Raw genomic sequence first — 16,720 nt, 5'->3', positions numbered from 1 at the left:
ATATGCATATGACAATATGAGTTATATTTAATGATGTAGAATTACAAAAGTTTGGTAAAACTGTTGGCCAATTTGCATAAAAAATTCACTTATTTTGGGCTTTTTCAAAATCGGCCACCTTTTTCGTTTTTGCAGATTCGGTCCGCTTTTTCAGCAAACTGACAAAAATACTCTTATTACTTTTTCTCTTTCCTCTTTCTCTCTCCTCTTCGTTCTCTCGTTCTTTTTTTTTCCGCTGGAAAAAAAAAGCGAAGCCAGGCGGAGAAATTTTTTCTTCTCTTTTTCTTTTTCTTCTTCTTTTTCCTCCTGCTGGAGCACCTTTTTTTTTTTTCCCTCTTCTTCTTCTTCTTCTTCTTCTTCTTCTTCTTCCTGTAAGAGCACGGGGCGCGCCACGGCGACTTCCGGCCTCGCCAAAGCAGCGTCCACCCGGCGGCGGTTCGTGCCAGGGAGGGGTCGTGGCGACCATGCGACGCAGGGCCGTCCGGCTGAGGGTGGGCGGCGCGGGGGCGGGCAGGCGAGGGCTGGAGCGGTGATGTCGCAAGCCGGGGATTGTCGCGCCGGGTCGAGCTTGGCGGCACGCTCGCAGCTCGGGCGCTCCGCCGTATCGCGGCGGCGTCGACTGCGCTCACGATCTCCGACTGGCTGCTTCTTCTTCTTCATATGAGTGTATGGTGCACGCGGGCGGTGCATCGCAACGGTAGCGCGGCGGGCACCGGGCGTCTCATGTTGTTCTGTGCGGCTGCTTCTTGTTTCGTCATAATTGGTGTAATATGGCTCACTATTTACACTTAATGGGTAATGGTGTAATTACCCATTAACGGCGTAATGGCTGCACCATTACACCATTAATGATCTAACATTACACCATTATGCGGTGAAATTACACCATTAATGGTCTGTAACCATTACACCGTTAATGGTGTACCATTACACATTAACGGTGCACGCGGTGCCGGGAGGGAGCTGCGGGCGGAGTCTGGCGCCGCGCGCCAGTTGAAGATGCCACCGCTCCTGGATGACAGCGGCCCCCTCCTCCTCCCTCCGACCATGATCCTCGACTTCTCCCAGATATCCTCCCCTCCGACCATGTCCTGATTCTCCAAGAAGGAGAAGCCGAGAGCAGAAGCAGAACAGAATGCGGGGCGAATGGTAGACGCCTCCTTCCTCACCGCCACGGTCCGCGCGGCCGTAGCCTGCAACGCATGCGGGGATTCCGCAGCATCGGCTCCCTCAGGCGACAGCCGCCGCGACGGCGGAGGCAGGGGAGAACCAGGTGGCTGGCGCCGTAGAGCGAGGCCGCCGGCGGCCGGTGGGCTGGGGCGGGTGGAGAGACGCTGGTTGGGGGGAGGGAGAGAAGGCGAGGACGCCCGCTGAGTGTCGATCCCGCAGCGCCGGCAATCTTCGGAGCGCGGCGGCGGGCGGCGGGTCGAGGCGCCGCGGAGCGAACGGAGGAGGGCCTGCCGGGCCGCGGCAGGGCGGACGAGCCTAGGACGCCCGGCGGCGATCGGCAAAGCGCCAACAGAGCGCGGCGATAAGCTCATGCGCGGTGATTGGGCGCCCCGAGCCAGAGCTCTGCTGCAGAGTCGCGGGGCGCTGCCGGCACGGCACGGACCGGTGCAGGCAGCGGCCTGCGGGCGTCGGGTCGAGCTGAGCGCGCAGGGGATGTCTGGGTCGGCTAAGCTCCGAGGATCGACGTGTGCACTAGCCAACGCTCCCTCTCGTCACCGTCGCGGGGAGAGGCGCACGTCACCGCTGGGCCTCGCACGGGCGCTTGTGTCCCGACTGGCTGCCGGTTCTTCATAACTGGTGTAATGGTGCACCATTACACCATTAACGGTGCACGCGGCCCGCGGAGCGGAGCCGCGGGTGGAGCTCCGCCGGGCGCAGCACGAGGAGGGGGATGACGACGACGGCGGCGGCAGGGTCTGCTGCTGCTGCTGGAAGAGGATGAGGGCGGCGGCGGCGACGTCGTCGTTGGAGGAGCGAGGGGAGGGGAGGGCGAGGCCGGCGGAGACGGAGGCGAGGGAGGGGTTGACGGCGTGGAGCTCGTCGGGCTTGTGGGCGAAGAAGCAGACGCGGCGGGCGCAGCCGGTCTCGTCCTTGCAGAGGCGGGTGCGGTACTGGGCCGGGTGGAGCCAGGACTCGAACAGCTGGTCACGAGGAGGGAAGAAGAAGAAGAAGAATAAGAAAAGAGGGAAAAAAAAAGGTGCTCCAGCAGGAGGAAGAAGAAGAAGAAAAGGAAAAAGAGTAGAAAAAATTGCTCCGCCTGGCCTTCGTTTTTTTTTTTCGGCGGAAAAAAAAAAGAACGAGAGAACGAAGAGGAGAGAGAAAGAGGAAAGAGAAAAAGTAATAAGGGTATTTTGGTCAGTTTGCTGAAAAAGCGGACCGAATCTGCAAAAAGGAAAAAGGTGGCCCGATTTTGCAAAAGCCCAAAATAAGTGGATTTTTTATGCAAATTGGCCAAAACTGTTTGATAAATATCGATTTTGATATATCTATCTAGTAAAGTAGGATATCTCTTTTATTAAATTTTGAATATTTGATAAATATTGTGATGTAGAACGATATGATATGTCAAATTATTTTAAAAAAATTATGCAACTAAATATTAACAAATTTTCTAATTTTTGGGCTTATTTGAAATAATAACAAAGTATAAATTAAAAATACACTAACTCTAATACTTATGACGTAGACTAAAATTAATACAAAAAAATTACATTTATAGTTTAGCCTATAAAATAAATTAAGAAATATAATTGTAGATCACACCTACAAAAACTTATGAACTTAATTCCCCTGAAAGGTGATTTCACTAAACTCTATCATAACTAATTTTTATGCATATCCAATGTTTAAAAGATATTGTTTAAAATTTTCCATGATAGCGATATTTTAATTTTTTTTTTTTGTTTTGGTTAAATTATAGAAAATCTCTTTGTCAATATTCGTTTTTTCATTTTCCCCCGTCATTCAAAAATCTATATTTTGCCCCCTGAAAAGATAAAAAATGTTTACTTCGGCGCCAACTGTTGGTGTTCCGTTAAGCTTCCATTTATATTCTATTTTTCAATACTCAAAATACTCTTGAAACTCTCATCTTCCTTCTCGTTCCTCACTGACATTCGCGACCACGCCGCCTCGCCCACACCTTCGCTCTCGCGCACTCTTCTGTCCGTGTCCAAACACACGCCCTCGCCCTCTTTTGTCGCCTCATCGTCGCGCTCGCCTACCTCTCCGCCCATACTCACCACGATCTCTTTCCTGCAATCGATCGCCAAATAGAAGGATGGTGAGGATGCTAGAGAAGCAGGAAAGCAGGTGGAGAAAACGGAGTTGGAGTTGGGGTCAAGGAAGGCGCGGGGCGAGGATGCAAGATGAGCAGGATTGGAGAGAAGACGAAAAAGATGAGGATAATTTGGTCATTATTTTCATACCGTATTCCTGTGAACACTTTTTATTTTTTAAGGGAGTAAAATGTAGATTTTTGAATAACAGAAAAAAAGGCAAAAAAATAGGTATTGACTTAAATTTTTTTTTATAATTTAGCCTTTTGTTTTTAATTTTTTTTTAAAATTCAGATTTTTTTAGTCCACGTGTTAATAACTAAGTCACGTTATTCTCTTGATCTTTCCCAAGTGCCTCTTCATGCATGCGACGGAAATAATAATAATAATAATAACAATAATATCATTATCAATTATTATAATCATGTGTGAATATGAGTGGACAAATTTAAAAATTTACAATAAAGTCAAAATGCACATTTTTCAAATGTTTTCATAGAAAAAGTCTACGCACGATGTTGGAATTTAATGTTAATAATAATAATAATAATAATAATAATTGAGTGNTATAATATATATGCTTTTGACAAAAGTACGTAAAATCCTAATAATAAATTACATGATAAATATAACGAAACTCTAAGCACACAAAAATGTACCATCTGTCATTCAAATTGCTAGAGTTAACTCCGGTGTACTACAGAAACCCCTCGCGTTGAAACGACCTTTCGAAGAGTTGCTCGACAATAATTCTGTTAAACCACTCGGTATACTAAGTGGGCATATTAATACGTGTCGCATGGCTGGCAAAGATCTCGTTCACCGTTTCCCGAATCACCAGCCATGAGCTCTGAGTTCAAGCTTAGGGTCAACTAAGTGTAAAGATTGATTCAAATAAAAAATTACTTTATTTGTTTTGCCCATCGCGCGATGGATAGAGAGAGTTTTTTTTTTTTTTTTTTACGTGTCGCATATAAACCAGCGCACATTCCCTTTCACCTGTATGTTATACAGTGCAGTGGTTGCTTTTGGGATAGTGGAACATTTGTTTTACTCCTTTTACGCGCTTTAAGACCTTCGTCGTCTCGTCGAGAGTTTCATATTGTCCTCACAACGAAACCTAGAGTATTTTATTTCTCATTATTAATTAATCAGATGGTAGCGACATCTGAAAAAAAAAAAAAAAAAATGGGAAAACTTCAAAAACCCCCCTGTGGTTTCGTGCTTTCTCACTTTAGTACTCTGTGGTTTAAAACGTATCAATTTGGCCCCCTGTGGTTTCGTTTTTCTCTTTTTGTTATCAATTTTATTATTATTTTTTTCTTAAATCAGTGACAAAGTTAAAATTAAAGGATACTAAAGTGAATATTCGATAAATATAGATGGTTATCTGAAGTTTTTTGTATATAATTTAACGAAATGTTAACGAAAAAGCTTCCGAAAAGATAAAAATGAAACCACAGGAGGGCAAATTGATACGTTTTAAACCACAGGGTAGTAAAGTGAGAATGCATGAAACCACAGGGAGGGTTTTTGAAATTTTCCCAATAATTTATATAGAATAACTTCTAGAATATAAAATCAATATTATCTCTTGCTCGTTTGGTTCCGAGTTTAAATTTAGCTATATTAAAAAGGAAAGTTTGTGAAATACGAGCATACTCATCACAGAAGAAAAAGGTGAAAATAAAGAAAGATGTTACAAAAAAATAGAACAATTTGGCCGATTAGTCGCAAGTCATGAGAGTAATCTCCTCGGATCAAATAATCTGATTGGAACGAGCTTATCAATTTCCACTAAGGAGGTTGGAATTGCACGAGAATGAATTTGAAACAACACGCTCAATTGTTCTGAGCCGATAATTCCTCTCTCTCTCTCTCTCTCTCTCTCTCTCTCTCTCTCTCTCAACAACACTATTGGATTTTATCTTATTCAATGGAATTTTGAACGCCAAACAAAACTTTAGTACTTAATTGATGCACGTAAGTATGAAAGAATTATTTGAACATGCAAAAAAGCCTACTCACATTATTGTACAATCAAAAATAAAAGTTCCATAAAAAGTTAGACAAGTGATTAGACCTGAACATGGGTCGGGTGGGTCCATGTTGGGCTCGATATCCTTAGTCTTAGGCCCGTATTTCGACCTCGCCGGGTAGATCGAGTCTCACGATAAGGCCTAAATCCGGCTCGCTTCGGCCCTCCAACTTCATGAGTCGGTAAACCCGAGTCCGGCTTGTTTATGTTTTCGGATCGGATCGGATCAGGCCTAAAATATTGAGCCTAAACTCACTTATTTAAGCTTGGGACACGGTCGAACCGCCCGGCTCATGATGAGGATAGTTGTAACTTAGTTCGATATCGAGCCGAAAACGAAAGAGCACGATTTCATAGTTCAAATGGGCTCTTATGTTTTATAGGGAATGTATTTAAAGTAACATCTTTTTCAACAGGTTGGTTAGCCTTGTTATTGAAAGAAAAGAAAAAATAAAAAATAAAAAAAGTGAACTTCAATTTGCACCCCACTATTGCTTAGCGCATTTTTACTTCGTCGTCATGCATTTTGAAAAAAATTGCATTGTAAGTATCATATGATTTTACTGTTGTTTCATTATAAGAATCTACTATTAAGTCAAAAAGTAAATACAAACTATATACGATGACAAAATGTAGATCGTGATTGCTATACTATACTGTACTGTGGTTTGCAAAAATTATCACAGAATGTCCATAGTGAACAAAAAATAAAGCTTGAAATAGTTAAATGTAACTTTACGAACCACCAAATGGCTAACTCAAAATGTGCTGAATCATGGGGGATAAATTGAAGTTTATCCTTTTTATAACTCAACAATGTCATTTCCCATCACTGTTGTAGCAAACAATAGTACATATGAACTAATTGGTCTAATTTATTATGTGTTAATTAACTGAGTTTAACTAAACATCTTCAAATTCACAAATTATATTTGGTCAAATTAATGTCACTTGAGCTTGAGGTATAAAAAAATGAACTATTAGGTGAGTCCAGCTACTATACTCTTATGAGTATAGACCTTTTTATACTCATAAATTTTAGGTCGTTAGATCTCCCCCTTTGACTATTTCCATCTATTAGATCATATTATTTAGGGTTAATTTTCATACAGGTCCTTGCAAATATAATAAATTATAAATATGTTCTTGCAAAATTCAGCTTTCATATGTTGTTTCTGGATAAGTCCTAATGTTTTCAAATATATTTATCTGATTTGTTACCGTTAAAACACTGTTTATCTTATAAATGAAATGACTTTTTTGCCATCACAAATACGTCTCTTCAAAAGTCCGAACTATTAATTAAAGAGGGGTAAAAAGGTTAATTCATCTCATTAACTAACTAGGGTTAAGTATTTTACCTATAGTTAATTAATTTTTTCTAACAGATCCTAATGGCAGGAACATATTTGAAAACATTAGGACCTTTACAGGGACAATATATAAAAGTTAAACTTTGTAGAGATATATTTGTAATTCACTACGTTTGTAGGGACCTATATGAAATTAACCCTATTATTTAACCAAGCATCGATTCAGTCCTAGAGGATCACTATTATTCTAACTGCACATCCTTTGCTCCAACAGCCGAAAACTTATAAGTACTACAAAGGGGTTTATACTAATAAGAGTTTACTCCTATTAGTTAGATATTATGCTGCAAATAAGAGATGGAACTTGGCCCGGGCCTAAACAAGGCCTGATCTGATAGACCATATATGGGTTAGGTTTCGGCTATCAATATTATAACTTTAGGTCTGGGCTAGATTTAAAAATTTAGATCTAAAAACTTCTTGGGCCTATTTGGACATGTTTGAGGCTGGACCAGACCGGACCCAAAAATCTGATATATTAGTTACGAAAATAAGATATTTAGTTATATATATAATATATTTAACCATATAAGAAACGAATGTTAAAATATACTAGTTGAGCATACGTGCAACTACACGTAATAATTATTTTAATTTATTTTAAATCAATAAAGATTTGTAAATCATATTTATTCAAAAATTTATAATAAAATATTTTCTAAATTTATATGTTACATTTTATTAGAAAATATCTACAATATCAGTTTTAAATTGTAATATAAAATAGATGGATAGATTTGATATCAAAAATTAAAAATTAAATTTAATTCACAATTTAAACTCAAATTTAAATTTTAATGTAAAATAAATGGATAGAAGTGCTACTTTTTAACAGATTGAACATAATAGTTCATTTTTATTTTCAATATTTTTAACCAATTGATCATAACCGTTTATAGAATTGAAGTTATAGATAGGTATAAATGTTTTTTTTTTAACAAATTAATCATAATTGTTTGTTCTTCTTTGAGATAATTTTTTACAAATTGATCATAAATTTGTATATCATATTAATTCAAAAATATGATTTACAAATTTATCAACCAATCTATCTTTTAAATTATTTCCATTGTAATATATAGATAGTCCCAAAATTTTAAATTTTAAATTAATTTTATATTTTGAATTGAAATATAGATTTACAGTAGATATTCTGGCAAAAATTTGGATAAGCATGATTTTTTTTTTATTTTAGAAGTAAAAAAAATTATATAAAATTTTAATTAAAATATAGATTCACAGTAAATATCTTTCGGTTGGCAAAAATTTGGATAACTATATTTTTTTTCTATTTTAGAGATAAACAGAAATTAAAAGTTTGTTTCATTACGTTATTTATTTTATGTAAGGAAAGAGGAAACAATATTTTTTCCCGCCAAAAAATGGGTCTGTCGACAGACCCAAATTTAAAATACGTGCTTTTATATATAGTATAGATTATATATAGTATATTTTTATTAAGAATATATATTATTTTAATTTAATTCAAAATAAAAATATATATGGGCCATGTGACAAATGCATAAAATGGGCCTCAACAAACCTTGACATATTATGGGCTGGGCTTAGGCATATGATCCAACCCGAACCCGGCCCAATTCCAGCCCTAGCTCAATGAGATATATACAAGTTAATTCATAACTAGTAAAGAGTCCCGCGCTTTACAGCGGGTAGAAACTATTGTAGTAATTAATAATAATAAAATATTAAATATTTTTTTGTGTATCTCACTTGGTACATCTACCAACGATGGAGAGAGAGAGAGTAAAACAGCTCATTCTAAATAAAAATTAAATGAGAGAGATGAAGAGACGTATGTTGAGAAAGAGAGAATAAAATGGGAGAGATGAGGAGACGAATGTTGAGAGAGAGAGAGTAAAATGACTCATTCTAAATAAAAATTGAATGGGGGAGATGAAGAGACGTATGTTGAGAGAGAGAGTAAAATGGCTCATTCTAAATAAAAATTAAATAGGGGAGATGAAGAGACGTATGTTGAGAGAGAATAAAATGGATCATTCTAAATTAAAAAAATTTCAAAATTAGGAGGTTATGACACATCAGCTTAAAACATTGGGAATTCATAAAGAGTAATAGATCTATAAGTTTAGTGCATTTTTTACTTTACCATTCTATGTTCAAAAGTTTTGTACTTAAACTATTATATAGTTTAACATATTTTTATTTTACCATCCGGTGGTTTAAAAAATTACACTTAACTATTCTAAGATTTTATTTTTGTTTCGTTATAAGGATTTCTCGTTAAACTGAATACCGTCATGTGGCATTTAAAAAACTTTGCTTTGTTATCCTACTTGTCTACAGATTTTTCAGTGAAATAAAAATAAAATTGTAGGATAGTTAAGTATAGCTTTTTGAATTATATAGTGGCGAAGCGAGATTGTACCAAACTACATGTCAAATCAAACCTTACTTTTTTTCTGAAAAATAAAGTTTAAGAACCAGCTTAACTTTCACTATTTGTCACTACCAGCGAAATTTAAAGAAGTTGAAAATCATTGCATCAATTAGGGGTCGTTTAGTTGAAAATAAAAAAGTTATAATTATATGTATCTTGTTTGGTTGAAGATATAGTAAAAAACACTATAACTATAAATAATTTATTTGGTTGCAGACAATTAAAAAGTGCATTTTTTTTAATATTATCATTTGATATATATGGTATTACCTACAATGTCGGAAAAAATATTTTATATTTAACAAGTGATAAGATTTTTTTGTTTAAAATACTCTCTTCAACTACTACAGTTGGAATTACAACCTGTTTGGGTGTAATTCCAACTATTTCAGTTGGGCATTCTCATGCTGTTTTAATTGTAACGGTTAGATTCAAATGTATCAAATCTAATACTGAAATTAGGGATAGTTTTATTTGACATATTTGTAAATACAGTGTAGTTGGAGATACATGCAGTTGAAAAATACAGTAAAGATAATTACATGAATTTGTTTGGTTGGGTATAGTAAAAGAACATTGCAGCTATAAATATTTTATTTGGTTGCATATAGTTGAAAAGTGCATTTACAAATTTTTATAAATTTATTTATGGGATAGTAAGATTATTCTCATATAGTAAAAAAAAATAAAATAAAAAAATTAAAAGTTATTAGAGAAATAAATTTTTTTTGTTTAAATTTACTCTCTCTAACTACTGCAAATATAATATCCAAAATTTATTTTTGTTTAAATTTACTCTCTCTAACTACTGCAATTATAATTACAATTAATTTGCACATAATTTTAATTGCTGCAGTTGAGTTTTCTTGTGCAGTTGCTATCCCAGTAGTGAATTTGAATGTGTCAAAATAAATAACCGAATTTGAATCTGCATACAGTTAAAACTGCAATGCAGTATAACTATGTGCAACTAAACAACCTCCTAGATCCGTATATAGTTAAAACTATAGTACAATTATAACTACATGCAATAAAACAGTCTCTTAGTTTCGTTCAGTTCAACCAACCACTCGAGTTTCAACCAAATCCTCTAAACATTTTTAGCAAGTGACAACCATGAGTTGACAACAATTTAAAAAACTCACAAAATAAGTATTTGATCTGATCATCTGAAAGATTAATTAAAATATTAATTAATTGATCATGCAACAAATTTGAATCTCTTACTTTTTTTTTTTTGGATATTATATTATATATAAAAGTATTAAGTACCAAGTAGGCCAGGTTCCATCAATGTATGATTTAGTTGTGATCACCATTATTAAGGAGTAGTACTACCAGAATTCTAATCAAATTTTAAAGCCATCCTCTCACCTAATTCTTGTCCCCCATTTATTCACAACACCAAATGTTATACAATGTAACCAAAAGTCTCATCAAGCCAAAAAGCTTTATCACATGGAATGTTTGGCATTTTAGAAAAACATTAAAAACTATTTTTCAGAAAAAATATATTTTATGAAAAATGTTACTTTTCACAATTTATATTTTTCGGAGAAAAAAATTAAAAATAAAAATACTATTTTTTCTAACATCTGAAAAAAAAATTCTCTAGAAACCAAACAGGCGAAAAATATTTTTCTAATATGAAAATTATTATCTGAGATATTTTTTGAAAAATTAAATACCTCCATATCGATATCGTAGTAGAAAATAGTCATTCTAATATTAGACTTAACACTTTTGCTCGTTACACGGTGGATATTAGATAAACGATACTACCTGCATTGACTAAAGTGAAATTAGAAGAGGAAAAAATATAATAAAAAGAAACATATGTGATAAAATGGTAGAAGTGAAAATTGTACTAAGGTTGGCTCTGATGCAATCTTATTGAAGGTTTGTAGGCTTTAAGGCTTAATAGTATTAAGCAAGTTTATCCTTTTTTATAATAGCCATGAAGGAAAAAAAAATCTGCATAAAGATAATTATTCATACCCCTAAAAAGAAAAGTATAAACTTAAAAGAGAAAAAAAAAAGTCAATTTGCATAAAAAAAAAAATCGACTCGTTTTATGTTTTCACAAAAACAGGCCACTTTTTTCAATTTTTAAGATTCGGCACAAATTTTTAATAAATTGATTAAAATATTCTGATTCATTTTTTTCTCTCTGTTTTTTTTTTATTCATTCTTTTTGTCCACCTGGTTCGACTTTCTTCTCCTTGCTATTTATTGTCTTTCTTCTCCTTGCTATTTCTTTCTCCCTTTTTTCTGCCGCTTTCTCTCCTTTTTACTCCTCCTCCACTATCCTCATGTTGACACTGCACTCCTCTCCCTTACCTCTCCAAATCTCTGGCGATGTCGGCTCAGATATGACACAGGTTGTAGAGGTAAGGCTGCAACGGAGGGCATAGGTGTGGATGACAACATCAATGGCGACGAGGGTGTCACAGGCTTTGAGGACAAAAGGGATGGAGAGCGCATCGGGGCAGGGGTTGTGGTTGCGATAGAGGGTAGGAGAGGAGGTTTGATAACAAAAAAAGATATAGGTGGAAAAAAAATAAAAAAAATAAAAAAATAAAAAAATTTGTTTTTTTTCTTATGAGAAAGCCATCATGTATCGCGGGCATTACAAAAAAGGACAAGAAGTAGAAAAAAAAAGAAGACAAAGTTGTACTGTTTGAGAATAAGTTATACTATTTAAGACTAAGTTGTATCATTTATAACTATTTGAAACGAAATTGCATGATATAAAACAAAAATTCTGTTGTTTAAAACTTAAGTTACACCATTTAAAAGTTATAAACAGTCTCAAATAGGTTTTAATAATACAGTTTAAGTCTTAAAAAATACAACTTAGTCTCATATAGTATAATTTAAGTCTCAAATAGTGTATAAAATAAACATTGTGCTATTTAAAACATAAATTACACCATTCAAAAGTTACAAATAGTATCAAATAGTTTTAAATAATATAATTTAAGTCTCAAAAAATACAACTCTCAAATAGTATAATTTCTATTTAATGCAGTGCAATATAGTCTCAAATAATTATAAATGATGCACTTTCACTAGCAATAATAACTCGTTAGGCCTAATCACTGGCCCAAAAGCTCAATATCTAGCCTAGTCAAGCTTATATATCCCTACATCTAGTCATAATTATCCGATGTGGGATTATTGGTGTGTCACATACTCAGGCCCCGACATCCTCGTCAGTCCTAAACACATATACAGTCCAAGATTACCAGTCGATGTGAGATTTGTCTTGCTGGTCTTGTCATTCCGACCCTAACTTAGCTTGAGGCCCTGACGTCCTCGTCAGTCCTAAACACATATACAGCCCAAGATCATCAGGTGATGTGAGACTTGTCTCGCTAACCTTATCATTCCGACCCTGACTTAGACTGTCATTCACCGACCCTGGCTTAGTCTGTGATTCCGACCGAAGCATTATATTAAAAATATTATTATGTTACAAATATTATTATATTATAAATATTTTATTAATTTAACTAGTATAATAGTATTTAACTTTCTTATAACTTAAGAAATATATTTTTAGTAAATTTATTGTATTTATTTAGTCATGTCGATTTTTTAGGTTTCGAAAAAGTCTATATAAAGTATGCACCAATTCAGAACAAGATATATGCTCGATCTTTCAGTTCAGCAAGTAATTCATTGCTCTGCCATAGATGACAGTCGAGAAACATTCAGATACGTACAAATAAATAGAGGCATTGCAGCAGCGTCGTCCTATCTTTACATAGGAAGACGCGGCAATGTGATACAAAAAGAGCTGCGAGGATCACAGCATCAATTGACAGGTACACTGTTCTACATTGGAGTGATGAGTCTGTCCTTCTAGAAAAAGTGGCAAAAGGACATGTTTTCTGTAGCTTTACATGTACCCCAGAATTTGCGAAATATGATAGTATTCTTTGAGACCAATGACCCGGAGGAACCAGATCATGCCGTTTTGATTGTCGGATATAGTACCACACAGACGATGGTGATTACTGGATCATCAAGAATTCATAGGGCATAGCGTATCCATTCTCCCCCCAAATATTATATTACAAACATTATTATATTACAAACATTTTATTAATTCAACTAATTTAATAGTGTTTAACTTTCTTATAATTTAAGAAAGGTATTTTTAGTAAATTTATTGTATTTATTTAGTCATGTTGGTTTTTTAGGTTTTGAAAGAGGTTTTATAAAAGAGATACACCAAATCAAAACAAAGGCAGATGATTAATCTTTCAATCCAGCAAGTAATTGATTACTTCGTCACAGATGACAGACGATGAGCATTTAGATACATAAAAAAAAATAGAGGCATTACAACGGTGTTGTCGTATCCTTATGCAGGAAGACACGGGCAATGTGATAATACAAGAGCAGCGAGGATCGCAGCATCAATTGACCTGTACATTGTTCTATATTGGAGTGACGAGTTTGCTTTCTCGAGAAAGTGGCAAAAAGACAAGTGTCCTGCAGCTTTACTTATACCCTAGAATTTGCCGAATATGATGGTGGTATTCTTAAGGCCTATGCCCCAGAGGAACCAGTTCATGCCGTTCTGGTTGTCGGATACGGTACCGACATAAACGAGGGTGATTACTGGATCATCAAGAATTCCTAGGGCACAACGTATCCATTCTCCCCCAAACATTATATTATAAATATTATTATATTATTAATATTTTATTAATTCAACTAGTATAATAGTATTTAATTTTCTTATAATTTAAGAAAGATATTTTTAAGAAATTTATTATATTTATTTAGTCATATCGATTATTTAGGTTTTGAAAGAATTTTTATGGAAGGGATGCACCAAATCAGAACAAGGTAGATGATTGATCTTTCAATCCAGCAAGTAATTGACTCTTCCGTCACAAATGACAAGCGACGAGCATTCAAATACGTAAAAAAAAAAAATAGAGGCATTACAACAGCGTCGTCGTATCCTTACGCAGGAAGACACGGAGAATGTGATATAGAAAGAGCAGCGAGGATCGCAGCATCAATTGATCGGTACACTATTCTACATTGGAGTGACGAGTTTGCTTTCTCGAGAAAATGGCAAAAAGACATGTTTCCTGCAGCTTTACTTATACCCCAGAATTTGTCGAATATGATGGTGGTATTCTTTCAGGCCAATATCCCAGAGGAACCAGATCATACCGTTTTGGTTGTCGGATACAGTACCACACAGACGAGGGTGATTACTGGATCATCAAGAATTTATGGGGCACGGTGTATCCATTCTTCCCCCAAACATTATATTACAAATATTATTATAATACAAATATTTTATTATTATAATTATTATAATACAAACATTTTATTAATTCAACTGGTATAATAGTGTTTAACTTTCTTATAACTTAAGAAAGATATTTTTAGTAAATTTATTGTATTTATCTAGTGATGTTTATTTTTTATGTTTTGAAAGAGTTTCTATTAAGGGAGGCACCACGGATAATCGATCTTTCAATCAAGCAAGTAATTGACTGCTTCGCCACATATGACAAGCCAGGAGCATTCAGAAATGTACAAAGAATCAAGGCATTGCAGTAGCGTCATCCTATCTTTACGTAGGAAGATACGGGCAAAGTGATACAGAAAGGGCTATAAGGACCGCAACATTAATTGACAGGTACACTGTTCTAAATTGGAGTGACGAGTCTGCCCTTCTCGAGAAAGTGGCAAAATGACCTATTTCCAGCAGCTTTGCTTATACCGCAAAATTTGCCGAATCTGATGGTGGTATTCTTTGAGTCCTATGTCCCAGATGAACCAGAACATGTCGTTCTTGTTGTCGGATATGGTACCAACATAGACGAAGGTGATTACTGGATCATTAAAAATTTATGGGGCACAGCATATCCATTCTCCTCCCAAATATTATATTATAAACATTATTATATTACAAACATTTTATTAATAAAACTAGTATAATAATGTTTAACTTTTTTATAACTTAAGAAAGAAAATTTTTAGTAAATTTATTATATTTATTTAGTCATGTCGATTATTTAAGTTTTGAAAGAGTTTCTATGAAGGGATGCACTAGATCAGAACAAAGCAGATGATTAATCTTTCAATCCAGCAAGTAATTGACTGCTCCATCACAGATGACAGACGAGGAGCATTCAGATACGTACAAAGAAATAGAGGAATTGCAGCAGCGTCGTTCTATCTTTACGTAGAAGACGCGGACAATGTGATACAAGAAGAGCTGCGAGTACCGCAGCATCAATTGACAGGTTCACTATTTTATATTGGAGTGATGAGGCTGTCCTTCTCGAGAAAGTGACAAAAGGACCTGTTTCCTGCAGCTTTGCTTGTAACGCAAAATTTGCCGAATATGATGGTGGTATTTTTGACGCCTATGCCCCAGAGGAACCAGATCATGACGTTCTAGTTGTCGGATACGGTACCGACACAGACGAAGGTGATTACTGGATCAAAAAAATTCATGGGGCACAGCATATCGATTCTTCTCCCAAACATTATATTACAAACATTATTACATTGCAAACATTTTATTTATTCAACTAGTATAATAGTGTTTAACTTTTTTATAACTTAAGAAAGACATTTTTAGTAAATTTATTATATTTATTTAGTCATGTCGATTATTTAGGTTTTTTAAATAGTTTCTATAAAGGGATGCACTAAATAAAAACAAGGCAGATGATTGATCTTTCAATCCAGTAAGTAATTGACTCTTCCGTCATAGATAACAGACGAGGAACATTCATATATGTACAAAGAAATGGAGACATTGCAGCAGTGTCGTCCTATCTTTACGTAGGAAGAAGCGGGCAATGTGATACAGGAAAAGCTGCGAGAACTGCAGCATCAATTGATGGGTAAACTGTTCTATATTGGAGTGATGAGTCTGCCCTTCTCAAAAAAGTGGTAAAATTTGTTGAATATAATGGTAGTATTCTTTGAGACCTTTAATCTGTCACGCCCCGGGGTCCCTTTCAGTTTAAAAGATAGCGGAAAAGCGTCTGAATTTTTTTTTTTTTTATATATATATATATATATATCTGACCCTAGAGTATGCCAGATCCGCCACAAATACAGGAGATCCACTGTTCACACGGACAGAGTCTCCCCTGTATTTGCACGGCGTCGCACAAGTACATGAATACNATTCATTCTCCCCGTAAACGTTATATTACAAATATTATTATAATACAAATATTTTATTAATTCAACTAGTATAATAGTGTTTAACTTTCTTATAACTTAAGAAAAACATGTTTAGTAAATTTATTGTATTTATATAGTGATGTCTATTTCTTAGGTTTTGAAAGAGTTTCTATGATAGGCCAGGAGCATTTAGATACGTAAAAAGAAATGAAGGTATTGCAGTTGCGTAGTCTTATTTTTACGTAGGGAAATGCGGGCAATGTGATACAGGAAGAGCTGCGAGGACCGCCACATCAATCGACGGATACACTGTTCTACATTGGAGTGACAAGTCTGCACTTCTTGAGAAAGTGGCAAAAGGACATGTTTCCTGCAGCTTTGTTTGTACCACAAAATTTGCCGAATATGATAGTGGTATTCT

The 16,720-nt window shown here is 35.6% G+C and overlaps 1 protein-coding gene across 1 annotated transcript; it reads right to left on the bottom strand.

Moving 5' to 3' along the window:
* Positions 1,722-3,245, bottom strand: LOC109727560 (zinc finger CCCH domain-containing protein 35-like). Its single transcript, XM_020257706.1, has 2 exons — positions 3,086-3,245; positions 1,722-2,182 (listed from the first exon to the last, which is right to left on the bottom strand). The coding sequence occupies exons 1-2, from the start codon at positions 3,243-3,245 to the stop codon at positions 1,722-1,724; spliced, it is 621 nt and encodes a 206-aa protein (XP_020113295.1).

The sequence above is a fragment of the Ananas comosus genome, linkage group 2 (assembly GCF_001540865.1).
Source record: "Ananas comosus cultivar F153 linkage group 2, ASM154086v1, whole genome shotgun sequence".
NCBI lineage: Eukaryota > Viridiplantae > Streptophyta > Magnoliopsida > Poales > Bromeliaceae > Ananas > Ananas comosus.
This window is presented reverse-complemented; position numbering and strand designations above follow the sequence as displayed.